Source organism: Ovis canadensis, chromosome 3, assembly GCF_042477335.2.
Source record: "Ovis canadensis isolate MfBH-ARS-UI-01 breed Bighorn chromosome 3, ARS-UI_OviCan_v2, whole genome shotgun sequence".
In the NCBI taxonomy this organism is placed as follows: domain Eukaryota; kingdom Metazoa; phylum Chordata; class Mammalia; order Artiodactyla; family Bovidae; genus Ovis; species Ovis canadensis.
The window spans coordinates 218,211,580-218,239,122 of NC_091247.1; the positions used below are offsets into that span (position 1 = coordinate 218,211,580).

Genomic DNA, 27,543 nt, shown 5'->3' on the forward strand with positions numbered 1-27,543 from the left:
AGAGGGAAGAGGCCAGTCCTCCTGGCCTGGGGTCCCCAGGTCCCCACCGAGGGCACAGAGCAAGGCTCCACTGGCCAGAGGCCTCCTGGGCAGAGGTGCTGTCATTAGCAGCTAAAAGCTGAGCAGATATCAGAGAAGCCTGATGCTGAAACCGGAGAACAGCTGGGCTCATGAACCAGCCTGGCCAGACCCAAACTAGGACATGCTCCAGGGAGCAGGCACTGGGAGCTGGGCAGGATGACCTGCCAGGCTCTGGGATACGGGGGAGCATGTGGGGAGTGGGCAAGGGGGTGGATTTGTAGTTAGGCTGAATGACTTTGCTTGTCTGTGGGGTTGGGAGTCTTAAGAATGTCGACCTCATAGTTATCATGAGAATTGCTCACCGCTTGGCTTTCTTATTCCCCTCATCTGTGCAGGTGGCCGAGATGGTGACGGCAGTACATTTTATGTTGTGTGTATTTTGCCACAATAAAAAATGAAAGAAAAAGTAGAATGGGGTTGAGACCAAGGAGGACTGCACAAGCTGAAAGTGAAATTATAGTCGCTCAGTCGTGTCCGACCCTTTGCGACCCCATGGACTGTAGCCCCAAGGGTCCTCAGTCCATGGGGTTCCCCAGGCAAGAATAGTGGAGTGGGGGGAATCCTCCCAACCCAGAGATAGAGCCAGGTCTCCTGCACTGCAGGCAGATCCTTTCCTGTCTGAGCCACCAGGGAATCTCAGCACAACCCAAACCATCTATCAGAAGAGGGGCTTCTCAGATGATCGTGGAGGTCCCTTTCAGTTCGAAAAATACCTTCAGGGTCTATGATACAGACCCCTGGGATGTAGCCCCCTGGCTCTCCCCCGGTTCATCGCCCGTGGACAGCGCCGTGTTGCTGCTGCTGTTCTTTAGTCGCTCAGTCGTGTCCTCATCTGCAACGCCGTGGACTGTTACCCACCGGCTCCTCCGTCCATGGGACTCTCCAGGCAAGAATACTGAAGTGGGTTGCCATTTCCTTCTCCAAAACGAATCTCAATGCAACCCAGATGGGACACGAAGCCACAATCCCTCGTGCCGGGTGATGGTACCATTAAAGAATAAGGAAGCTCACACCTGCATCTTGGCCTCAGACAGAGCTGGAGTGGGTTACTCTGTGGTTCCCGCTTTAGGGTGTGTAGGGGAGGGGAGACAGGGATCAAGTGAAATTGAATGCGGGTAAGGGGCTTAACACACTCCCTCTGCCAGAGAAGCCGCACTTTTATCTGTTTCATATGTTGAGGGTCTACAGGAAAACTTACCTAAAAGAATGTCCTGCTAGAACAGCAACGTCCTCCTATGCAGATAAAGAGACTGAGGTACACAGAGGGCAGTGACCTGCCCAAGGTAGGGAGGTAGGGAGGGATGCCCCAAATTAGACCCCCAGACACCCAGGCCCTCCCCTGTCTGCCAGTGCCTCTGTAACACCTCGCCATGTCCATTAGCCATTCCAAGCATCATTCTCTTTGGGAGTCATGGGAAGGGAGGACCACCCTTGGTGCCTGTTCCTCGCCTGGGGTCCAGGGCACACTCTCTCCCACCCAAATCCCCTCAAGCTGAGCGCCTCCTTTCCCTGGGGATGATGACCAAGTAGCTCCCTGCCTCCAACAAGGCCTCACACACAAGCCTCCATGTGGATAATGAAAGGAGCAGCTCTTTCTAGGTGGAAAGTGTGATCCATTCATTCAAGAAGATCAGGAAAATTATAATATAGATCCATCTGTGAGTGTGGGAAAAATTACAGACTGTATTCTTCACTATAATTAAGCTGGTTTTAGTGGGAGCAGTAAGTACATTTGATGGCAATGCTTTGTTCTTTAAAGGTGCATTTGAGACCCAGTGCATCAGAATTAAAACCCTGTGGTGTTAGTTTGGAGCAGCAACGATTTTCCCTGGTGGGTTCAGAGTCCCACATCTCACCACCAGCCTCCTCTGCTCCGCTGGCTTGGTCCACCCATGCAGGTGGGCAGCCGAGGCTGCTACCTGGGACTGATGGTGGCTGAGATGGCCAGCCCTTGGATATGAGAGTTGGACCATAAAGAAAGCTGAGCCCCCAAGAAATGATGCTTTTGAACTGTGGTGTTGGAAAAGATTCTTGAGAGTCTCTTGGACTGCAAGGAGATCAACCAGTCAATCCTAAAGGAAATCCGTCCTGAATGTTCATTGGAAGGACTCAAGCTGAAGCTGAAACTCCAATCCTTTGGCCACCTGATGCAAAGAACTGACTCATTGGAAAAGACCCTGATGCTGGGAAAGATTGAAGGCGGGAGGAGAAGCGGACGACAGAGAATCAGATGGTTGGATGGCATCACTGATTTAATGGACGTGAGTAAGAGTAAGCTCCAGGAGCTGGTGATAGACAGGGAAGCCTAGCATGCTGCAGTTCATGGGGTTGCAAAGAGTTGGACATGACTGCGTGACTGGACTGAACTGGCCTTCCTAATACCACGGTCTCTATCATGACCTTACAGAGCCACCAGAAGTCAACAAAACACATACCTGGGCCCACGGGTGATTTTGAGAATTCGCTTAAGTGAATGCTCATCCCCCCAGGCTCTGCTTTATAGCTTGCTTAACCATTTGGGTTTACTTAATTTAACTTCCTAAGTAGTGACCCTAATCCTGTCATCCCCTGAGTCAGAAGGTCCAGTGGTGTCCGCATGCTTCCAGAATAAAGGCCAGTTTTGAGCCTGGCATAGACCTGCTTTGCACCTTCTTTGCTAAATTCCCGTTGATCCTGAGCACTCTTCCGGGGCTCCCTCCTCAGCACCCCAGGCACGCGTTTCTGTCTGAGCCTTGTGCATGGTGTGGAAGTGATGCCCATGTGTCTGACTCCCCAGTTGTGGTCTCTGCGAGGTCGGGGCTGTCTCAGTCACCTCTCATCTTTCATCCCAGCACCTGGCGCATCACACAGTGAGGTTCCATGAATTCATAGATTAATGAGTTCCTCTCAGATGGGAAAACAGATATAGGAGCAGTGAGAAGCCCACTGCAGCCAGAGATGTGGGTGGGTCTGTGGCAGGATGTGGGCAGTGAGAGGTTCAGAAGGAGTGGGATCGTGGCAGGTGGGTTAAGGAGAGCCAGGGGAGGGGTCAGGAGACAGAAGAGCCCTGAATTCAGCAGCAGAAAGCGAGCTTCCAGGGGAAGGTGAGATGGGTCAAAGGCAGCAGAGCTGAAGAAGAATGGGTTTGAGATGCTGCCTCTGGCTTTGGCAACTAGAAGTGACTTTGGGGTGAGTGGAGGGGGTAGGGGGCCAGACGCCTGGCTGTATCCCACCCCCGTGACTCCCCTCTGCAGAGCCCCACAGCCTGGGCTCTGGGGACTTCTGCTTCCGCTGCTGCTTGCCCTACAGACCCTGAACCCACCCTGAAAGGCCCCCTGTGAGCCTCCATCCTCGCTGCACGAGGCTTCTCAGGAGGTGTGTCCGGGCTCCGGGGGCCAAGCCTGGACAGGGCAGTGAACTCTGCATGGAGGCAACTCCTCTCCTCCCCTCAAAGCCCGCGGAAAACCCAGACCTGAGGGGCCTGGACTTTGATGTCCCTGGCCCCAGGACCTGGTTCCCGGGTGTGTCAGGGAAAGATTCAGCCTCCTCATTTATGAAATAGACATGATGGCACCTGCTTTGCTGAACCATCAAGACCATTGAAGGCCTGGCCCTGCTGAGGACCAAAGCTAGAGGAGGCTGGGATTCGGACTGCTGGCCAGACTCTGGGAGAGGCGCTGGGGCTGGAGATGGTTTCTCCGGGCCCTAAAACAGCTCATCTCCATGACTAGGAAAGCTTCCGTTTCTGGAACAGAGCAGGATGACCTGCCTCCCTTGGAGCTGGCATTTGTTTATTTAATGAGCTACTTCCCAGCTCAGCGCACCTCTAACAGCTCAGCCACTACTGCTGTGATGCTGGGCCTCCTGCAGTAGGAGGGGGAGGAAGCCAGAGGGTTTGTCAGCCTGAGAGCCCCCTGGGGCTGCCCTCAGGGCTGTGGGCTTTCCTAGCCTCCGCCAGGGAGCCATACCCATGGGCTGAAGCCAGTGCAGGGAAAAGAGAGCACATGGAGGTCGGAGAGGAGCTGATACATGTCCATTTTCAACACCTGTGGTTTCATCTGAGGTCAGCCTCCTCTAGGGAGCACCTGTATGTCTGGTCCCAGGTCCCTGGGTATGTCCTGGTCCCAGGTCCCTTTCGTGCCGTGTTTGGATTATTTTCAGAAAGCTTTTCTATTTTGATGTACCGTGGATCTGGGACTGTGTTTCTCAGCTGGGGCTGGCATTGAGAGATGAGGGAAAGGAGAGGGTGGCCTAGAGAGGAGGGAGGAAGCACCCGGTGGCTCGGGTGGGACGTCCCAGGAGGCCTGGCGGGAGGTGCTGGGCTGGTGCTGAACCATCCATGCGAAATGTCTTCCACACTCGGGTGCATCAGGGCGCAGAAAGGATGCTGTAAGCTTCGCTTCTCCCTTTTCAGCGTCTTTGACCCAGGCATCCTGGGGAACTTGGGAGACATAGTTCTGTCACTCTTACAGGCACAGACTTTCACGTGGCTCTTTGGTGCATATGTCCATCCATCCATCCATTCCCCATCCAGTGATGCACTGGGTGCCAGGAGCATGTTCAGGATACAGACTTAGCTCAAATCTTAGCCAGCGCTGTGGTTAGGGGAAATGCCTTATGCATCTTTGTGGCATTGGTGAGGCTGGATGTCAGAGCTTGTGGGCTGGAGAAATCTACAGCGTGTGGAGGGGATGGGCCAAAGAGTCGGGGGCTTGAGGAATGTTGAGCATTGTTGACACACAATGTAAGATACGGGTGAAGAGCCAGGACTGAACATCCACGTCGGGATAGTTTTTTAAGTGAAAAGAGTACTGCCAATCTTCATGTCAAGGTAATCGGTGTGAACCAGGACTGTCTGATGAAACCGGCCTTGGGTGGGCAAACTGGAACACATCGGCCCCCGAGAGGAGTCACTTTGAAGCCAGACTGCGTGACTGAATTCCACCCCTTGCTTACTGACCGAGTGGCCCAGGCAGAATCTGTCCCCTCTCTCTCCCTCTCTTCTTCTGTCACATGGAGTAATGCCTATGCCTACTCATGGGGTTACTGTGCGAATTAAAAGAGGGGACACTTCCAAAGAGCTTGGGACCATACCTGGTATGGGATCAGTAAGTATTGGCCCTTGTTATGTGTAAGCACACGATCATATACACGGAGCCTCAGGTGAGGCAGAAATTACATGCCAGCAATAAGGCCTAGGCTAGAGACTCAGCCTTACCCACCTCAGTAAGGGGTATAGAGTCATTGCAGTTTTATGTGCGAAGTTGCTTTAGTCGTGTCTGACTCTCTGCAACCCCATGGGCTGCAGCCCGACAGGCTCTTCCGTCCATGGGATTTTCCAGGCAAGAATACTGGAGTGGATTGCCATTTCCTTCTCCAAGGGGTCTTCCTGACCCAGGGATCGAACTTGCATCTCTTATGTCTCCTGCATTGGCAGGTGGGTTCTTTACCACCAGCTCCACCTAATCAAGGCCCACAGACACAGAGCAAGTTAGAAACAGAGATGGAACCAGTACCCAGGTCTCTAGATGCCAAGGCTAGTCCTCCTTACATCCTGCAGAGGGACAGAAGGGTTATGGAGGGAATCAGTAGAGGTGATAGCCACCCCTCTCGGGGCTTAGTGACCTCATTAGCCCTGCTTTGATGACAGAGGCCTTGCTACACTGTCCCGTGGAGCCCCACCCATGGGTCCCCCAGGCTGCAGCCCTGCCTTGGAGCGCCTTCTCCCACCTCACAGAGGGTGTTCCTTTCGCAGCATCTTCCTGTGTTAAGAATGGAGATGAGGTGCTTAAAGTTCACCAAAACCCTTGCCCCTTTCCCCCTTCTTTTTCAGTAGAAATAAATGTTTTTAAAACGTAATTAACAAAACTGAGAAGTACGCACTCTTTTCAATACATGTGGAACATTCACTACAGGAAATGATTTTTTCTGGGCCATAAAGCAAGTCTCAACAAATTTCAAAGGGCTAAAATGATACAGAGCATATTCTCAAGCCACGGTAGAGTCAAGCCAGAAATTGGCAAGAAAATCCCAACTGAAACATTCTCCAAATGTTTGAAAAATCAAGCAACACTTGAATAATCCTGGATCAAAAAAGAAATGGCAGTGGAGATTAGAAAATACTTTGAAATGTATAGTGAAAATATGACGAATTAAAATGTGCAGAAAGCAGCCAACACAGTACTCAGAGGAAAATACATAGCCTTAAAATGAATCTGTTCACTTTGAAAAAGATCATCAAGCTATACACTTAGATCTCTGCACCTTACTATATATGTGTCGAACTTCAACTTTAAAATTTGGTAAAACAGGAAATCATCCAATTTAGCAAATTCACACTAAAATACAAATGAGTGATAACATTCAACTATATCTACCTTTTAAGAGAAGGGTATTAAAAAGTATAGGAAAAAATGGGGTTTTTTTGCCACACTTTTAAGCAGAATGTCCTTACAAACCGGAAAATTTCAGATGACCCATGTCAGAGTTTGGAAGCCTTTCAAGTGAAACTGAGACCAACCCATCCAGCAGGAGGTTGCACAAAAATCGCACATAGAAACATATTTGGGTGAAAGAGAGCTTAGAAATAGAGATGTTGATGAAAGATAAGAAGGGGACGTCTAGGAAAAATAATGTGCAAATACATATTTTATAGGTTCATATTAAACACAGTTGACAGAGACCTAAGGAGCTCTTTACTGGTATCAACCATACTATTTCTAGTATAATCCTCAGTAAAGTGAAGTGAAGTGAAGTCGCTCAGTCGTGTCCGACTCTTAGCGACCCCATGGACCGCAGCCTACCAGGCTCCTCCGCCCATGGGATTTTCCAGGCAAGAGTACTGGAGTGGGTTGCCGTTGCCTTCTCCGAAACATCCCCTTTAAAGCTCAGTTGCCTTTCAATGTATAAGCTCAAATTGACTTCCCTTTAATCTATAGAGAGTATAATTCTTTATCATTCTTACCCTGCATGCTTCCACCGCAGGTTAGTTGATAGACTCTCATGACTTAGAGGCTCATCTTAATAGTAGCCTTAGTTAAATATTATTAATATTTATGCTCCCTGCTTTTGAATGACTGTCACGTCTGGACCAATCAACTTTGTCAAAGTAGGGGACTGATTTTCTGCAGGTGCTTCTTCCTGAGCAGCTGAGGACAAGGTCTCCTGTCACGGCCATGGACGTGACCCCCACTAGTGGGCAGTGGGCTTAGGTGCAGAGGCCGTGAGCCTGTATCTCCAGCGGCCAGATACACGGCCTCTGGTTGACATTTTCTATCAGGTTACCCATGCCTTGTTCCTCATCAAAGACCTCTTAGGGCGTTGGTTGTAATAATCCCTTCACCCTGGCACGGCACTGAGGTTGTCATCATAGTACACACAGTTCTTATAAATTCTTCCGCTTATGTGATCCCCATGACCACCCTGCACGGGAGACAAAGCCAGACCAGCATCAGCCCCATTTGACAGGTGAGAAAGCTGAGGCCCAAGAGCACCTATGACCTGCCCAGGGTCACACAGTCATAGGTGACAGCTGAAAGTCACACCAGCATCTTCTAATCTGCCGACTGTTCTTGTTTGTTCGATGATTCTTTTTTTTTTTTTTTTTTGACTGTGCTGCATGTTTGCTCCTGCAAAGCTTTTCTCCAGTTGTGGGCTGTGGTGCTCGGGCTTCTCATTGCAGTGGCTTCTTTTGTTGCAGAGTCCAGGCTCTAGGGTGCTCAGGCTTCAGTAATCGTGGCGCATGGGCTCAGCAGTTGTGGCTCCTGGGCTCTAGAGCACAGTCTCAGCAGTTGTGGCTCACAGGCCTAGTTGCTCCAAGGCATGTGGGATCTTCCTGCATCAGGGATCGAACCCCTGTCTCCTGCATTGGCGGGCAGATTCTTTACCACTGAGCCACCAGGGAAGCCCTCCCTGTTCACTGATTCCTATCGTAAGTGCTAGGGAAGTCCCCATTTCCTGGGTCAGACGGCGATCTTTTTTTTTTTAAAGAAGGACTCAGTAAAAACAACAAAGAGTGATACTCGCCTACAGGCAGGACCTCCAAGACTGTGTATGTATCGCTGCAGAGACTCAGAAGGCAGACAAACCACCTGCTTTAGGTTTTGAGCACAGCCCCGAATAATCCATTGAATACGCAGGGGTACTTGCAAATGAAGTAAAAAAAAAAAAAAAAAGCCCCGTACTTAGGAAAATATGTGCCTCTGGTGTTGGGATTTTAATTCAAGTTTCACTTCTGGCACCACCCACATGATGCTCTAAGTAGCGCTTGAACCTACGTGTGGTCCAGAAGAGTCGCCTGCAGCCCTACCTGCCCACAGTGAACACGATGACGTCACAGGACAGGCCGGTGGTCACCCAGAGCCCCAGGCTAGCCGAAGTCTTGCTGTAGCACTCACAGCTGGCGACCCTCAGCCCTGAGGTCAAGGAGATGGGAAAGCAGGGAGGAGGGCGATTTGGGGTCTTGGTGCCAGGATCAGAGAACAGCGGCCCCGCCCCCTCCTGCGGTCCCCATCTGGGGTCCATGCCCGGTGACACCCCTCCATTCAGCTTCAGCTAGAGACCACCGAGCTGGAAGCAGTTACAAGAGGCCGAAACTAGAACTTTCCGCAGACCGGTGAACATCTGCTCCCACTCCCACATCCCTCTCCACGTTCTCATTCTGTGCCTCGGTTTCCTGCCCAGAGAAAGGGGTGATAATCCTCTCGTGGATGCTTTCGGTGTTAAACCAGTTAGTGCACACACAGCACTCAGTGCAGAGCTTGCCACGCACTGTCATTGTTGTTGCTCACTCAGTGGTGTCCGACTCTTTGTGGCCCCATGGACTGTAGCCCACCAGCTCTTCTGCCTGTGGGATTCTCCAGGCAAGCATACTAGAGTGGGTAGCCATTCCCTTCTCCAGGGGATCTTCGCAACCCGGGGATCTAACACGCGTCTCCTGCCTTGGCAGGCAGGTTCTTTACCTCTGTGCTACCTGGGAAGCCCCTAAGCACCTATTAGCATTTTAGCAACAGTTGATGATGATAAGCATATCAGCCAATCATAATCCTCTTGGTGGCCATGGGGCGAAAAGTCTAGCTCTCTGTCCTGCCGTTAATCTGCAGTGTGACCTTGGCCACAGTGTGACCCCCCCAGCCCACCCCGGGACTCAGCTTTCTCAGTTCTCAAAGGGGCCAAGTCAGGAATGCTGGGTTCTGACCAGCTGTCCCTCTTGGAGGCCTGAGGGAGCCCCACTTCTCGGATCCCTTCAGAGGGACGGTCCACCCACCAGGACTAGGTCAGGCGTGTGGAAATGAAACAGAGAGGGAAGAGGGTGAAGCAGGACCACACACGCAGCGGCTGCAGCCACGGTTCATTCCAAGCCTATATTCAGTTACACGTTAAACCACTTAGACTGTTTTTTCCTTTCCAACTGTTTGACCATCACGCAGGCCTGACCTTTTGTTGACCAAGAACCCAGAGCAGGAAAGTGGCACTTATTTAACTGATGGGAGAGGGTGGAGCTGGTTTTTCCACAGCAAATATACTGGTTTCGTTTTTATTTTAGAATCACCAAGCCTCCCCTACACCCCAAGCATGGGATCTCTCCACTTGAGAGATGGAGGCTCAGGGCACCTCCAGTCTGAGCTAGGGCTCACAGGAGCATCAGAGAATAAGGGGTTGGTGAGACCCCGGGAGTAGAGAGTATATTACAGACAGTGTATTATTGTGTTGTTCTTTTCAGTTGCTAATTCACACTCGTCTCTTTGTGACCCCATGAACTGGGGCCCGCCAAGCTCTTCTGTCCATGGGATTCTCCAGGCAAGAATACTGGAGTGGGTTGCCTTTCCCTTCTCCAGGGGATTTTCCCGACCCAGAGATCGAACCCAGGTCTCCTGTACTGACAGGCGGATTCTTTACTATCTGAGCCACCAGGAACGAGGGTCAAGGAGGCAGGGCCACCTCCTCATACCCACAGGACTTTCTGGGATCCTGTGACACAGTTGACTATCATCCCCTGAGGGGAGGGAGGGTCTCTGCCCCACCTGCCTCCCCCACCACTGTCTATCTCGTACCCCTTACAGGAGCGTCCTCCCATTGATTCCTGCCCACCCAATGAAACCCACTTAAGAAGATGAGTCTGTTTCTGAGAAATCACGAGACACTCCTTGGAGCTCAGGGGAAAATGGTTCTGGAAGATGATCCAAAGCCTGGCTCCTCCAGTCACTGGGGGTGGAGGACGGGGGTGCAGCGGGGCAGGGGGGCAGGAGAAAGTCTATCAGGCAGCTGGGGTTTGCTTTCCTCTCCAGGGGCTGCTGCCCCATTCCCACCCCACCCCCTACTACGGGCCTCCCCAGGAGATGGTCTTAATCACAGGGGAGGGCTGAGGAAAGCAGGGAGAAAGGAGGGCAGGGAAGAGAGTGCTCTAAGCCGGCTGCCTGCCGGGCCCATCTGGAACCACTCAGGCCCACCCACCCGCCTTCAGCCTGTCCCCCCATCCCTGGTCACTAGCCAGGAGGATTTAGTGGTGGCGGTGGCATCTTTCCCCATGAGATGAACATGCAAATCACCCTTTCTTACAAAGTCAGAAACACTTCTCCACCTTAACTAGGCCTTCTAGCTGCTTCCCCTGCCTTCTCATTTGAAAATATCTACCTTGGATCTCCACTCCCTCCTCGCCCCCAGTATTGGACCCCTACCCCTCAGCATCCTCCGCTGATGCTGCTCTGGCAAAGGTGAGACCTGCCAGGCTCTTGGGACTGGCTGTCTCAGCAGCACTGGCCCCATGGCCCACCTCTGGCTCCCCTGTTCTCCTTCGGCCCAGTCCCTCGCGAATCAGTCTCCCCAAGGCTGCTTCCTCCTCCCAGGATCTTTCCTCCACAGCCTCCTGGCTATATGCGTACCTGCCTTCAGTGTCTGCCCCCTGCTCTCTAGCCCACTGCCCTTGGCCTGTTCAGACCCTGCCATCTTTCTCTTGGACACCAGCCTCAACTGTACCAACTGCTTAACTGGTCTCCCCAAGCACCCAGGCAGCCCCAGCCCTGTGCTGCCCCTGCCCCAGGACTCTCTCTGAAATGCGGTTCTCATCAAGGGACCGCCTCACTGAGCACTTTCCTGTGGGTCTCAGGATGTGAGTCCAAGTTCCAGGGCTTGGCTGCCCGTGGTCTGACTCCTGCCTGCCTGTACACCTCTCATCCCTCCATTTACAGCCCGTACCAGTGGGCCCCAAAGTGCAGACAGACAATCTACTTAGGATTCTGTTCCTAATTACTTTCATCTTTAAAAAAAAAAAAAGCTTTGATGGTATTTGTTATACAGATTGACAACAATCCATGAATAAAATTTATAAATAAATATACATATTTATGGGGTGTGCTGAAAACATTTTAGTGATGAGTATACAGTTAGAAGAGCTTGGTGACCAGTGCCCAGCATTACAGCCCATCTCACTGCCCATCCTCAGCAACCCTGTTCGCATTCTCTGGCAGACATTTGTGCTTACCACTCCATCCACCACACCAGGCTGAAGTTAGTTGTGGGTGATGGAATATTCAAACACATACCTTAAAGAAGCCATCAGTTTTTTGTTCTCTCATATAAACTAAGTCTGGAGGTGAACAGCCCACAGATGGTGTAGCAGCTCCAAAATCATCTGAGATCCAGGCTCTTTAAACTGATTGTTCTACTCTTTTCAACTCACGGTTTCCAGCTCATGGCTCAAAATGGCTGCTTGAGCTCCAGCCATTCCATCAGCATTCCAACTTGCTAGAAGAAGGAAGAGGTGAAGAGAGACATGCCTCGCCTTACTTTAAGGATATTTCTGATTACTAGAGATAAAGAATGGCATTTACTAATGATAAAGGGGTTGATCCATCAAGATGATATCACAACACTAAATCTATATACACTCCAAGATATATGACACAAAAATGAACAGAGTTTACTGCCGGGGTCCAGCCCCGGTGGATCCAGGGAATTCAAAGTGGGGACGGAGTCGGCGAGGAGAGATTTATTTATAAAGAGAGATTAGGAAAGAATAGTGTAGTAGGAAAATTAGTGGAGAATAGAGGCTGAATAACTGGTTTACACAGGAGACTAATAAAGCTCCGAGACAAGGAGTTTGCACCATCTACGTAGGCCACCGGCGCCCACTTGAATAGCGGAGGGTGCCCCACCTTGGGCTCCCTCTTGCGTGGGTCTTGGAAGCCAGGGCAAATAAGTAGACTCGGAGAGCCTCTGTGCTTCAGATGGGAATCCAGAGCCTGAAAGGAGAGAAAAGAACAACAAGGGGGAGCCAAGCATTGGTGCCAGACCCACAACTTTATTTTCAAAAGCAGTTTATATACCCCAAGTTGTACATAGAGAAATAATGGAATATGCAGAGTTATGCAGGGGCATAACTGACCCTTACTGAGACCAGGCTTTCTTTTTGCATACCTTCCCATATACAAAAGGTCTTAGGTGGTTTTACATCATCTTCTGGCCAGGGGGCCTGTTAACATTTCTATGGCTCTCTTCCTAGATAAATGTCTATCAACCAGAAAACTCATTTTCCCTTGACGTGTTTTCTCTTTAATCTGTATCACCCTCAAAGTACTAAATAAAGTTACATTCCTGTAGAACAAAGGTGCAATGGGTTATAACAAAGAGAGTACTTAACTCAAAGATCTAATGTTGCTAATACCGGGGCTACTACCTGTTTTTTCTACATACAAACTATATCAACAAATAAAAGATATGAAAACTTGGCAGCAAGTATTGGCTCAACAATGAAACCGTTAATCAGTCCTATTCTAATGATTTTGACTCCTCGGAAGCCCCTACATTCCTAGGATGTTTTAAGCTTCCTGTGCCTCTCGAAGTCCAGTCATGAGGCCGCAAATAATCACATGCGCAGCTGTAAGAGTCTGGACAAACCTGTCAGGCAGGCTAGAAAGCCATCAGAGGGGTTTTTGGATTGAAACACTCTTATTATGCCCAGGAGACTTATTATCTAAAAGCTCTAAATTAACTTTTTCCAGAAAAAGGTGGTGGGGGGACAGCCCCCTGTTAATGCCAGAAGAGTGGGTGGAAAGCATAACACAGTAAAGCAGGCAGACTCTGGTTTTGGGGGTAGAAGCTCAAGAAAATCCAAGGGGACCCGTGAGGCCTGATCCCGCCTTTGCGTTTTGTCAGGCCCCTTTCCTCATGACCTTTGCCACAGGCGGGATTCCCCATGCTGGCTCCCGGCAGTTAACCAACAAGGACATACTGTATAGCAAGGGAACTATGCTCAATATCTTGTAATAAATTCTAATGGAAAATAACCTGAAAAAGAAAAAAAAATATATATATATATATACTATCTCAATATCTTGCAATAACCTATAATGGAAAATAATCTGAAAAAGAATATATATATGTATAGAAAAAGAATATATATGTATATACAACCTAGACAGCATATTAAAAAGCAGAGGCATTACTTTGCCAACAAAGGTCTATCTAGTCAAGGCTATGGTTTTTCCTGTGGTCATGTATGGATGTGAGAGTTGGACTATAAAGAAAGCTGAGCACCGAAGAATTGATGCTTTTGAACTGTGGTGTTGGAGAAGACTCTTGAGAGTCCCTTGGACTGCAAGGAGATCCAACCAGTCCACCCTAAAGGAGATCAGTCCTGGGTGTTCATTGGAAGGACTCATGTTGAAGCTGAACACCTGATGTGAAGAGCTGACACATTTGAAAAGACCCTGAAGCTGGGAAAGATTGAGAGCAGGAGGAGAAGGGGATGACAGAGGGTGAGATGGCTGGATGGCATCACCGACTCAATGGACAATGGGTTTGGGTGGACTCTGGGAGGTGGTGATGGACAGGGAGGCCTGGAGTGCTGCAGTTCATGGGGTCGCAAAGAGTTGGACACGACTGAGCGACTGAACTGAACTGATACATATATATGTATATATATTCTTTTTCAGATTAGTACATATATTATTATATAATATTATTATATATTATGTATTGTTATATATATAGTTGAATCGCTTTGCTATACACCTTAAACTAACACAACATTGTAAATCAATTATATTTTAATAAAAAATGTTTAAAGAAAACAATAAACAGAGTTGAAGACAGAAATACAAGTTCATGGTCCTAGTGAGAGTCTGATATACCATTTTTAAGAGTCAGTAAAGCAAGCAGCAGAGAAGGCAATGGCGCCCCACTCCAGTGCTCTCGCCTGAAGAATCCCAGGGATGGGGGAGCCTGGTGGGCTGCAGTCCATGGGGTCGCGAAGAGTCAGACACGACTGAGTGACTTCACTTTGACTTTTCACTTTCATGCATTGGAGAAGGAAATGGCAACCCACTCCACTGTTCTTGCCTGGAGAATCCCAGGGACTGGGGAGCCTGGTGGGCTGCCGTCTATGGCGTCGCACAGAGTCAGACACAACTGAAGCGGCTCAGCAGCAGCAGTAGCGGCTGAGCAAGCAGACGTAAAATCAGTGAGACTGAAGCTGTAAAAAGCACAGCTAGCAAGTTTGACCTAATTGATGACTACAGAACTATGGCAGCTCACAGTGACAGGGTTTACCTTCTCAAACACACGGGAAACATTCACCCAAAAATGTTACTTTAAGAAGGTGCGTACACTGCTTCTGCTTCCGTGCCCTCTGCCGTCAGTTAATCCTGGCAGTACCCAGCAGGGAGGGGGGCTGGGAAGTGTCATCTGCTCCAGGTGGCCAGGTGCCCAACTGAAATGGGGGCTTCTGGTCCTAAGGCTGAGGGGGAACAGGTGTTAGGAAAGCCAGCAGCCTCAGTCCTCCTTGCTCCCTTCCCCTGGCAGCTCTGGTCCCAACAGCAGTGCATGGTGGATAAGGGCTTGGGCTGAGTCAGAAGCTCCTCGTTCTGTTCTGGTTTTACCACTTATTTGCTCTGTAACTCAGATGAGTTATTTAACCTGTTGGAGCCTCTGTTTGTTTATCTAGCAAAATGAGAATAACTCTATTTCAAACTATCTCATCCATCTGGCATCATCGACTATTGAGTCGATGATGAATTTAAGCAAATTCCAGGAGGTGGTGAAGGACAGGGAAGCCTGGTGTGCTGAAGTCCATGGGGTTGTAAAGAGTCAGACACGACTGAGCGACTGAACAACAGCAACTACTACTTCATAGGGCTGTTGGGTAGCTGGAACGAGATCATGTGTGTAAGGCACTTAGTCCTGGGCTTGGCACGTGATAAATGCTCGGTGTTAGCTGCACAGAGAGGTTAAGTAACTTGCTCCATGTCACACAGCCAGGAAATGACAAGACTAGATTTCGCATCCAGGCATCTGGCTCCAGGCTGGTTCTGATACTTCTCTGGGGACTTCTGCCACCCCCAGCAGAGGGCCCCACAGATGGGAGGGCCCCATGGAAGGAGCGCACAGCAGGGAGGATAGGAAACCATTAGCCATGTGACTTGAGAGAGGTTATGTTAAAATGTGTGACTTAACTCAGATGTGTGTTAATTTCCTCATTTCTTCTGCAGAAGGTTGGCTTAAGTGAGCCCAGAGGTTTCTACTGATGCTGACATTCCACAGACCCTAGTGGTTCTGTCTTCTCTACCCCTAGTGGCTGAAACTTTGCCATTAGCAATGTGTGGTTTTAGTTAAATCCTGTCACCTGCCTGAACTCTTAAAAATACAGTTTCCTTCAGAGTATCCTGATACCTCAGTTTGCAGGTCAAGAGAAGGCTCTGGTGCATGGACCCAGTGGGCCTCGGCTGGGAGGGAAGGACCAGTCATAGGAGAGGAGAATACAGACAGGAGAGGCCGAGCCCACTGGCCCAGGGGGTCCCTTCTTAGGGACCCGCCTAGTGACCTACATGGTGACTGTGTCATAGCTCCCGGGTCAGTCACCTAGTCAACTCCAGCCACTTTTTTATAGGGCTTCCTTCTGTATTTTTTCTGCCACCCTACCTCTCAGACTAAATTGGAAGAAAATGGGTTTTGTCTTTTTTTAACGAGAAGACAAAGTCTTAAATTACCTTATTTGAGGTCTGCAAATAGAAATCCCAAATAAGACAGCCACCTCTTCTTTTCTCTCTTCCTCTTGCCTTGTCTCAGGAGCCCCTGAGCTCAAAATAAATCACAGAGCAGTGGCTCTGGAGGAAATAATCTGGGTCGGACCGGTACCAGTCACCGAGCGTGGGCAAGGTGGTGGGGGAAGAGCCCGAGTGGACAGTGGTGGGAACTGGGGAGAAGGAGACAGAGGTGGGCAGACCATGGCCTTGCTGCTCTGGGTTTGGAATAAAAGAGGTCCCCCTAAAGGGGCGATTCCTTAAGGAGCAGCTACGCTGAGTGTCAGCATGTGTGTGCTGTTGGAACTTAGATGCGAATGAGACCACCAGGCACAGGGACCCTTCAGTTTCTCATCTCACTGACGCCAGTGCCCAAGGAGCCCACCGGTGGGCATCAGGACTAGGGGAGGGAGCATGGCTCTGGGGCAAAGACTAGGAGTTCTACGGCTGGCGTCCTGGTTTTAATCCGTGTCCCAAGTAATCAAAATAGCCAACCGAGATTTACCCTGTGCTGGGGACTATGATCAGCCCCTCACAGAGACTATCCCATCGAGTCTGCAAGACATCCCGCCATGCAGGCATCGTCATCATTTCCTCCTGTCCAGATGAGGACACGGAGGACAAGAGGTTCCCTAACTACCCAGATTTTCACATGGCTGTGACAGATCAGGGTTGCAACCCAGGGAGCCGGGCTCCAGAGCTCTTGTCTTCCTCCTGCCAAGCCCCTCAGCCCGCTGACCCACTTCCTTCTTGGGAAACTCGATGTGCCAGGGGCAGGCAAGGTGGGCTGGGGATCATTGAGGCCCTTTCCAAGCATGATGCTCTGGTTTGAGGTTCACACCTCACCTACGTGTGCAAAGGTCCTATTCAAATGATGCAGGATTCCACTGCAAAGCAGGTGCACTGAGTGTGTGTGTGTGTGTGTGTGTGTGTGTGTGTGTGTGTTGTGTGTATTCATGCACTTGTGTCTGGCAACCCTGCTGAGACAGGGCAGAGAGTAAGAGCACAACAGGACTGGAGACTTCCCTGGTGATCTTGTGGCTTAGACTCTGCATTCCCGTTGTGGGGTGCCCAGGTTCTATCCCTGGTCAGGGAACTAGATCCTACATACCACAACCAAGAGTTCACATGCCACAGCTAAAGATCCCACACATCACCGCTAAGAGCCAGCACAGCCATGGAATTCTGCAGGCTAGAATACTGGAGTGGGTAGCCATTCCCTTCTCCAGGAGATCTTCCCGACTCAGGGATCAAACCCAGGTCTCCTGCATTGCAGGCAGGTTCTTTACCATCTGAGCCACCAGAAAAGCCTGTTTAAAAAGAATACATCAGGACGGTGCAAAGTTGGTAGAAGACTTGCAGGTTAGACCTACGTCAGAGGAGCCAAACCAAGATCCACAGGCCTAGAAAATTCTGTCTGGGTCACCTCCTTTGTATGTCCAGTGGACTCTGGGTTTTTCTGTTCTTTGCTCAGGGTTGCACACCCCCAACCTCAGAGCCCCTGATCAAACAGGCTTGGGAGCCCCTTAAAAGGAACCTCACTGGGGAGCCTGGCTCTGGGCTGGCGAGGCTGCCTCTCTGGACGCCCTGGCCACACATGTGTCTTTTTTGCAGGCCCAGCAGCCATGGCCCATTACAAGGTGGAGCAGGATGACTGGCTGACCGTCTACCTGAAGTATTTGCTCTTCGTCTTTAACTTCTTCTTCTGGGTAAGTGCACCCAGCATGCTCCCCCCTACCCCAGCACCGAGTGAGTCAAGTCATCTTTGCTGTTTTGTGAGTTATCACTATGGCATTGATTTTTTTCTTTTCCAAAGACCACTCAGAAGCAAACTCTGCCTGCTTGAGAGCAAATGTGTGCATTTGTTACTGAGGGGGAACAAAAGTCTCAACCCACAGATTGGCGTGGGCAGCATCATGGCCTCTGAGAGAAGGATGCTCGGCCTCACTTGTATCCCAGCATCCTCGGCCCGCAGGGTCCACTCTGCCTTCCCAGCCATAGGTCGAGGCCCCGGGGCATGGCTGGAAGTGTGACGGCCTCTAATTACTGCTTCTTTGTGTTTGAAGCCCATTTGCCTCTTATGACTCACATTCTCCAGGCCCGAGGCAGAGAGACGCAAGTCCTGGGGTGGGGTGGAGGACGGCAGGGCGGGGGGCAGGATGCCTCTGTGCTTGGGGAATGGTCTCCATAGTGACCCTGCCCCAGGAAACTGCCCAGACTAGGTCTTCTGGGAGCAGAGGAGTCTGCGCACTTGAGACAACTCTCCGGGTAACCGGGAGCAGAATACCATCAGGTGCCCAAAATAGCCAGATCCTGGAGTGTGTGTATCACTTTGTGAGATGGTCTCACTTGACCTGGAGGGCTAGGATGTGGGCAGCGTGGGCAGCTCTGCTGTGAGCAGCTCCTCTGTGCTGGCTAAGGCTGTTGTTGTTCATCAGTAAGTCGTATTCGACTCTTTTTTGCGACCCCATGGACTGCAGCATGCCAGGCTTCCCTGTCCTTTATTGTCTCCCGAAATTTGCTCAAACTCCTGTCCATTGAGTCAGTGATGCCAGCCAGCCATCTCATCCTCTGTCACCCCCTTCTCCTCCTGCCTTCAGTCTTTTGAAGCATCAGGGTCTTTTCAATGATTCTGCTCTTTGCATCAGGTGGGCAAAGTATTGGAGCTTCAGCTTCAGCATCAGTCCTTCCAGTGAATCCCCAGCTAAACACAAATTAGCTCTGCAGTGACAAACCTGCATTTTTACCTGAATAATGTTCTTGTTCCCCCTCCCTCCGCTTGGAAAAATCATTCATGTTATACGTCTCTAAGAGCTCCTTTTCAACTGCTCAATGGGACGCCACCTAGATTCAAATGGAGTTTTGTTCAAATCAACCTCAGATTTTGAATGTGCCTCCGTTTATCTTTTATTGGTGTGTTTCACAAATGCCCTGAAATGGTGTATGTATGTAAAGTGCTTGATTCTGTCTCTGCACACAGAAAGCACTCAATAAGTGCAGTATTTTGGATACATGAGATGTAGAAGGCCCCCAAATGCCACCAGATCAACCTGCCGATGAGGCTGGGCTAGGTTTCCTTGTTGCCATGGCAAAAGATGCAGTCTTGGAAGCATCTCGGAAAGACAGAGGCAGAGATGGGCTGTGTCTGCCTTTTCGGTCTTTCATTAAGACAAATGAAATTGCTTAATACGGGGAAGGGTCCTGGCGCAACAGTTAAGGCTTGGTGCACACACCGAGGCAAGGGTTTCAAAGAGTCTTGGAGAGGAGACACATGATGCTGTCTATTCAGAAGTTGAATGAGCTGATACTTGTTTAAATGCAAAGTTGCTGAAATAGACCATAAACTCATTTTATTTGCACCTTTTATCTTCCTGGGCAAGTGTTTCCTGGAATAGTGGAGTTGTATAGAGGAAGACAGTAGAACAGTAAAGTCACGTGGATGTGATCAGTGTGCTCTGTGGGTGTAGACACTTCCCATTCCCAGAGATAAATCCAGTGGGGTGTTTAGGATACTCGCTGAGTGAGGGTTTTTTTTAAAGAAGAAGTATGCTTTTCCTGATCGTGAAAGTCTGATGTATCTACTTTAATAATCTTAAAATACTGAAAAATATAAATAAGGAAAAATTGGCCCAGTATCTCACTGTCTTGGGCTGCTGAGGAACCTTAACAAAGCAGCATAAATTGGGTGGCCTCAGACAACAGGAATTTGTTGTCTCATAATTCTGGAGGCCAAAAGTCCAAAGTCAGCTCCCCCCACACAGACCTCCTGCTCTGAGTTAAAAATACCCCTGCCCTGGGGGCCTGGCTGAACATGGCAGGCCTCCAGGGACTCAGTCAGCCAAGTCTCCTCCCCATGTAGGGGATGGTCAGTTTCAAAGGTTCAAGCTTTGAGGTTCTGGCATCTGTCCCCCAGACTCCCTGCGATCTCAGTAGACATGGGACAGACCCCTGGTCTTCCTTCTCCCACGGCAGAGCCCAGCCTCATGCATTCAGCGGCACACAGAGTCCCTGGGAATTTTCAAGAATTCTCCAGGGAGGGATCTTGTCCACAAGGACCCCTCCCACACACCCCAGAGTCTAGTGGCCGGTCCTCCTCTCGGAGCAGCCCCTCTCATAAGACGCATATCAGAGCCAGCACTCTGAGTGCTCTCCACGCCCCCCAGAGATCCCCACCTCTTCCCCCTTCCCCATAGAATCTGTGTAGAGCACTAGGGAGGGTCCCCAGACACCCGCATTTGCCATCCACTGCCCCTCCCCCTGGAGAAGGCAAGGCAACTCACTCCAGCACCCTTGCCTGGAAAATCCCATGGATGGAGGAGCCTGGTGGGCTGCAGTCCATGAGGTCGCACAGAGTTGGACACGACTGAAGCAACTTAGCAGCAGCAGCAGCAGCAGCCCCTCCCCCCACCCCGAGCACAGCCACGGAAGGTGCCCTAGACGGCAGAGGCAGATTGATTGGGGTGAACAATCCAAACACTTCCTCGTCAGAACAGTGGTCCTGCCCCGGGCATCTCCTTGCTACACCGTCCAGATCCAGCTGGGAGAGAGTAAGAGAGCCCAGGTTCTCCCAGTGGGAGGATTTGTGGGGACTCCCCTGGATAAAGACCTTCCGTGGATCATCCCTTGCAATGCTCGGATCAGCCCTGGTGACCGTACCTCTGTCACCAACAGGGAGCAGGCTCAGTCAGTTCAGATTCCTCTTTACTGTCTTGTTGTGATAAGCGAGCTGGAGCTGACATCCAGGTTTTCTGGTCAACGATAATGGAAAATCCAGTCCATGGCATCTATTAAGCAGATGCTAAGTGCCAAGCCCTGCTGTGGGCCCTTGGAGTATGTCTGTGGACAAAGCTTCCCGTGTCCATGGAACTCACAGCTGAGGGCTCCCCTGGGCTGTGCTTCCACCTGCATTGTCCTAGATAACCTCCCAGCGTCCCGAGGCTGTGAAAGCTCTGTGAGAGCCCCAGCTTACCGAGGGGGAGGCTATCTGCCCAAAGCCCCAGAGCTGGAGGCACCTCTCTCCGATCCCTGAGTTGTGTGCTTGACCATCAGCTCTGATGTCATCCATTGCCTCCAGCTCCGAGTCCTGCATGTTCCCAGTGTCCTGGGGGTATGTGCTAAGATGCTTCAGTCGTGTCCAACTCTTTGCAGTCCTATGAACTGTAGCCCACCAGGCTCCTCTGTCCATGGGATTCTCCAGGCAAGAATACTGGCGTGGGTTGCTGTGCCCTCCTCCAGGGGATCTTCCCGACACAGGGATCCAACCTGCATCTCTTATGTCTCCTGCATTGGCAAGCAGGTTCTTTACGACTAGTGCCATCTGGGAAGCCCATGAATTAGTGACATAGTAGAGCGTGCCAGGAAGACTCAGGCTCAAGTTCCGGCTCAAATTCAGAGCCTATTGTCTACTGTCATGGTGCTGTGGGCCGAATTGTGACCCATTGGGATTCACGTGTTGAAGCCTGAATTGTCAGTGAGGCTCTGTTTGAAGACAGGACATTTAGGAGGTAATTAAGGTTAAGTAAGGTCATAAGACCTGCCTCTTGAGAAATCTGTATGCAGGTCAGGAAGCAACAGTTAGAACTGGACATGGAACAACAGACTGGTTCCAAATTGGGAAAGGAGTACGTCAAGGCTGTATATTGTCACCCAGCTTACTTAACTTATATGCAGAGTACATCATGAGAAACACTGGGCTGGATGAAGCACAAGCTGGAATCAAGATTGCCTGGAGAAATATCAATAACGTCAGATATGCAGATGACACCACCCTTATGGCAGAAAGTGAAGAGGAACTAAAAAGCCTCTTGATAAAAGTGACAGAGGAGCATGAAAAAGTTGGCTTAAAGCTCAACATTCAGAAAACGAAGATCATGGCATCTGGTCCCATCACTTCATGGCAAATAGATGGGGCAACAGTGGAAACAGTGACAGACTTTATTTTGGGGGGCTGAAAAATCACTGCAGATGGTGACTGCAGCCATGAAATTAAAAGACACTTACAGGGAGAGAAAAGATGGCGGAGGAATAGGATGGGAAGACCACTTTCTCCCTCACAAATTCCTCAAAAGAACATTTCAACGCCGAGCAAACTCCACAAAACAACTTCTATAGGCTGGCAGAGGACATCAGACAACCAGAAAAGCAGACCATTGTCTTCAAAAACAGATTTTTAATCTTTGCTCTTAGGTTTTTGTTGTCAATTTTGTACATTTAAAAACCCAAACTTCACTACCCAAGTTTACCTGAGAGCGAGATTACTGGCTTGACCACTCTCTCCTCCTCTGGACTCTCCTTTTTCTCCACCAGGTGGCCTCTGTCTCTTTTCTCCCCCATCTCTTCTCTATCCAACTCTGTGAATCTCTGTGTGTTCCAGACGGTGGAGAACACCTAAGGAACTGGTTACTGGCAGGATTTGTCTCTCTCCTACTCATTCCTCTCTCTTATCCTCCTGGTCACCTCTGTCTACTTCCTCCCTCTCCTCCTCCCCGTATAACTCTGTAAATACCTCTGAGCGGTCCAGACTATAGAGCGCAAATAAGGAAGTGACTACTGGCTAGCTTGCTCTCTCCTCTTTTGATCTCACTGCATCTCATTCCAGTTACCTCTAACTACCCCCTCCATCTTCTCTTCTCCTTGTAACTCAGTGAACCTCTCTGAGTGTCCCTCAATGTGGAGAAACTTTTCATCTTTAACCTAGATGTTTTATCATCGGTGCTGTATAGATGGAGAAGTCTAGAGGCTACTGTACAAATAAAACTGAAAACCAGAAGCAGGAGGCTTAAATCCAAAGCCTGAAAACATTAGAGAACTCTTGAATTCAGGGAACATTAAGCAATAGGAGCCCATCAAATGCCTTCATACCTACACTGAAACCAAGCTCCACCCAAGGGCCAACAAGTTCCAAAACAAGACATACCACGCAAATTCTCCAGCAACACAGGAACACTCCCCTGAGCTTCAATATACAGGCAGCTCAAAATTATCCCCAAACCTTTGATGTCTCGTAACCCATTACGGGTCACTCCACTGCACTCCAGAGAGAAGAAACCCAGCTCCACCCACCAGAACTCCAACACAAGCCTCCCTAACCAGGAAACCTTGACAAGCCACTGATAGAACCCCACCCACAGTGAGGAAGCTCCATAATAAAGAGAACTCCACAAATTACCAGAATATAAAAAGGCCACCCCAAACGCAGCAATATAACCAAGATGAAGAGACAGAGGAATACTCAGCAGGTAAAGGAACAGGAGAGTTGCCCACCAAACCAAACAAAAGAGGAAGAAGTAGGGAATCTACCGGAGAAGGAATTCCGAATATTGATAGTAAAAATGATCCAAAATCTTGAAATCAAAATGGAATCACAGATAAATAGCCTAGAGACAAGGATTGAAAAGATGCAAGAAAGGTTTAACAAGGACCTAGAAGAAATAAAAAAGAGTCAAAATATAATGAATAACGCAATAAATGAGATCAGAAACACTCTGGAGGCAACAAATAGTAGAATAACGGAGGCAGAAGATAGGATTAGTGAAATAGAAGATAGAATGGTAGAAATAAATGAATCAGAGAGGAAACAAGAAAAACGAATTAAAAGAAATGAGGACAATCTCAGAGACATCCAGGACAATATGAAACGCTCCAACATTTGAATTATAGGAGTCCCAGAAGAAGAAGACAGAAAGAAAGATCATGAGAAAATCCTTGAGGAGATAATAGTTGAAAACTTCCCTAAAATGGGGAAGGAAATAATCACCCAAGTCCAAGAAACACAGAGAGTTCCAAATAGGATAAACCCAAGGCAAAACACCCCAAGACACATATTAATCAAATTAACAAAGATCAAACACAAAGAACAAATATTAAAAGCAGCAAGGGAAAAACAACAAATAACACACAAGGGGATTCCCATAAGGATAACAGCTGATCTTTCAATAGAAACTCTTCAGGCCAGGAGGGAATGGCAAGACATACTTAAAGTGATGAAAGACAATAACCTACAGCCCAGATTACTGTACCCAGCAAGGATCTCATTCAAATACGAAGGAGAAATCAAAAGCTTTACAGACAAGCAAAAGCTGAGAGAATTCAGCACCACCAAACCAGCTCTCCAACAAATTCTAGAGGATATTCTCTAGACAGGAAACACAAAAAGGGTGTATAAACCCGAACCCAAAACAATAAAGTAAATGGTAACGGGATCATACTTATCAATAATTACCTTAAACGTAAATGGGTTGAACGCCCCAACCAAAAGACAAAGACTGGCTGAATGGATACAAAAACAAGACCCCTCTATATGCTGCTTACAAGAGACCCACCTCAAAACAAGGGACACATACAGACTGAAAGTGAAGGGCTGGAAAAAGATATACCACGCAAATAGAGACCAAAAGAAAGCAGGAGTGGCAATACTCATATCCGATAAAATAGACTTTAAAACAAAGACTGTGAAAAGAGACAAAGAAGGCCACTACATAATGATCAAAGGAACAATCCAAGAAGAAGATATAACAATTATAAATATATATGCACCCAATATAGGAGCACCTCAATATGTAAGACAAATGCTAACAAGTATGAAAGGGGAAATCAACAATAACACAATAATAGTGGGAGACTTTAATACACCACTCACACCTATGGACAGATCAACTAAACAGAAAATTAACAAAGAAACGCAAACTTTAAATGATACATTAGACCAGTTAGACCTAATTGATATCTATAGGACATTTCACCCCAAAACAATGAATTTCACCTTTTTTTCAAGTGCTCATGGAACCTTCTCCAGGATAGATCACATCCTGGGCCATAAATCTAAACTTGATAAATTCAAAAAAATTGAAATCATTCCAAGCATCTTTTCTGACCATAATGCATTAAGATTAGATCTCAATTACAGGAGAAAAACTATTAAAAATTCCAACGTATGGAGGTTGAATAACACACTTCTGAATAACCAACAAATCACAGAAGAAATCAAAAAAGAAATCAAAATATGCATAGAAACTAATGAAAATGAAAACACAACAACCCAAAACCTGTGGGACACTATAAAAGCAGTGCTAAGAGGAAAGTGCATAGCAATACAGGCATACCTCAAGAAACAAGAAAAAAGTCAAATAAATAACCTAACTCTACAACTAAAGCAACTAGAAAAGGAAGAGTTGGAGAACCCCAGAGTTAGTAGAAGGAAAGAAATCTTAAAAATTAGGGCAGAAATAAATGCAAAAGAAACAAAAGAGACCATAGCAAAAATCAACAAAGCCAAAAGCTGGTTCTTTGAAAGGATAAATAAAATTGACAAACCATTAGCCAGACTCATCAAGAAGCAAAGAGAGAAAAATCAAATCAATAAAATTAGAAATGAAAATGGAGAGATCACAACAGACAACACAGAAATACAAAGGATCATAAGAGACTACTATCAGCAGTTGTATGCCAATAAAATGGACAACGTGGAAGAAATGGACAAATTCTTAGAAAAGTACAATTTTCCAAAACTGAACCAGGAAGAAATAGAAGATCTTAACAGACCCATCACAAGCACGGAAATTGAAACTGTAATCAGAAATCTTCCAGCAAACAAAAGCCCAGGTCCAGATGGCTTCACAGCTGAATTCTACCAAAAATTTAGAGAAGAGCTAACACCTATCCTCCTCAAACTCTTCCAGAAAATTGCAGAGGAAGGTAAACTTCCAAACTCATTCTATGAGGCCACCATCACCCTAATACCAAAACCTGACAAAGATGTCACAAAAAAAGAAAACTACAGGCCAATATCACTGATGAACATAGATGCAAAAATCCTCAACAAAATTCTAGTAATCAGAATCCAACAACACATTAAAAAGATCATACACCATGACCAAGTGGGCTTTATCCCAGGGATGCAAGGATTCTTCAATATCCGCAAATCAATCAATGTAATTCACCACATTAACAAATTGAAAAATAAAAACCATATGATTATCTCAATAGATGCAGAGAAGGCCTTTGATAAAATTCAATATCCATTTATGATAAAAACTCTCCAGAAAGCAGGAATAGAAGGAACATACCTCAACATAATAAAAGCTATATATGACAAACCCACAGCAAACATTATCCTCAATGGTGAAAAATTGAAAGCATTTCCCCTAAAGTCAGGAACAAGACAAGGGTGTCCACTTTCACCACTACTATTCAACATAGTTCTGGAAGTTTTGGCCACAGCAATCAGAGCAGAAAAAGAAATAAAAGGAATCCAAATTGGAAAAGAAGAAGTAAAACTCTCACTGTTTGCAGATGACATGATCCTCTACATGGAAAACCCTAAAGACTCCACAAGAAAATTACTAGAGCTAATCAATGAATATAGTAAAGTTGCAGGATATAAAATCAACACACAGAAATCCCTTGCATTCCTATACACGAATAATGAGAAAGTAGAAAAAGAGATTAAGGAAACAATTCCATTCACCATTGCAACGAAAAGAATAAAATACTTAGGAATATATCTACCTAAAGAAACTAAAGACCTATATATAGAAAACTATAAAACACTGATGAAAGAAATCAAAGAGGACACTAATAGATGGAGAAATATACCATGTTCATGGATCAGAAGAATCAATATAGTGAAAATGAGTATACTACCCAAAGCAATTTACAAATTCAATGCAATCCCTATCAAGCTACCAGCCACATTTTTCACAGAACTAGAACAAATAATTTCAAGATTTGTATGGAAATACAAAAAACCTCGAATAGCCAAAGCAATCTTGAGAAAGAAGAATGGAACTGGAGGAATCAACTTGCCTGACTTCAGGCTCTACTACAAAGCCACAGTCATCAAGACAGTATGGTACTGGCACAAAGACAGACATATAGATCAATGGAACAAAATAGAAAGCCCAGAGATAAATCCACACACATATGGACACCTTATCTTTGACAAAGGAGGCAAGAATATACAATGGAGTAAAGACAATCTCTTTAACAAGTGGTGCTGGGAAAACTGGTCAACCACTTGTAAAAGAATGAAACTAGATCACTTTCTAACACCGCACACAAAAATAAACTCAAAATGGATTAAAGATCTAAATGTAAGATCAGAAACTATAAAACTCCTAGAGGAGAACATAGGCAAAACACTCTCAGACATAAATCACAACAGGATCTTCTATGATCCACCTCCCAGAATTCTGGAAATAAAAGCAAAAATAAACAAATGGGATCTAATTAAAATTAAAAGCTTCTGCACAACAAAGGAAAATATAAGCAAGGTGAAAAGACAGCCTTCTGAATGGGAGAAAATAATAGCAAATGAAGCAACTGACAAACAACTAATCTCAAAAATATACAAGCAACTTATGCAGCTCAACTCCAGAAAAATAAACGACCCAATCAAAAAATGGGCCAAAGAACTAAATAGACATTTCTCCAAAGAAGACATACGGATGGCTAACAAACACATGAAAAG

The 27,543-nt window shown here is 47.7% G+C and overlaps 1 protein-coding gene across 4 annotated transcripts in view; it reads left to right on the forward strand.

Annotated features, from left to right (window-relative positions):
- Positions 1-27,543, forward strand: part of TSPAN11 (tetraspanin 11) — a 71,526-nt gene that overhangs the window by 13,293 nt on the left and 30,690 nt on the right. For all 4 annotated transcript variants that reach the window (XR_011255321.1, XM_069581496.1, XM_069581495.1 and 1 more), the window contains exon 3: positions 17,691-17,785. Coding sequence is in view for 3 of the 4 variants with exons in the window: in XM_069581496.1 (XP_069437597.1) it covers positions 17,702-17,785 (84 nt within the window). In the remaining variant the exon portion in view is untranslated. The remainder of the gene's footprint in view (positions 1-17,690; positions 17,786-27,543) is intronic.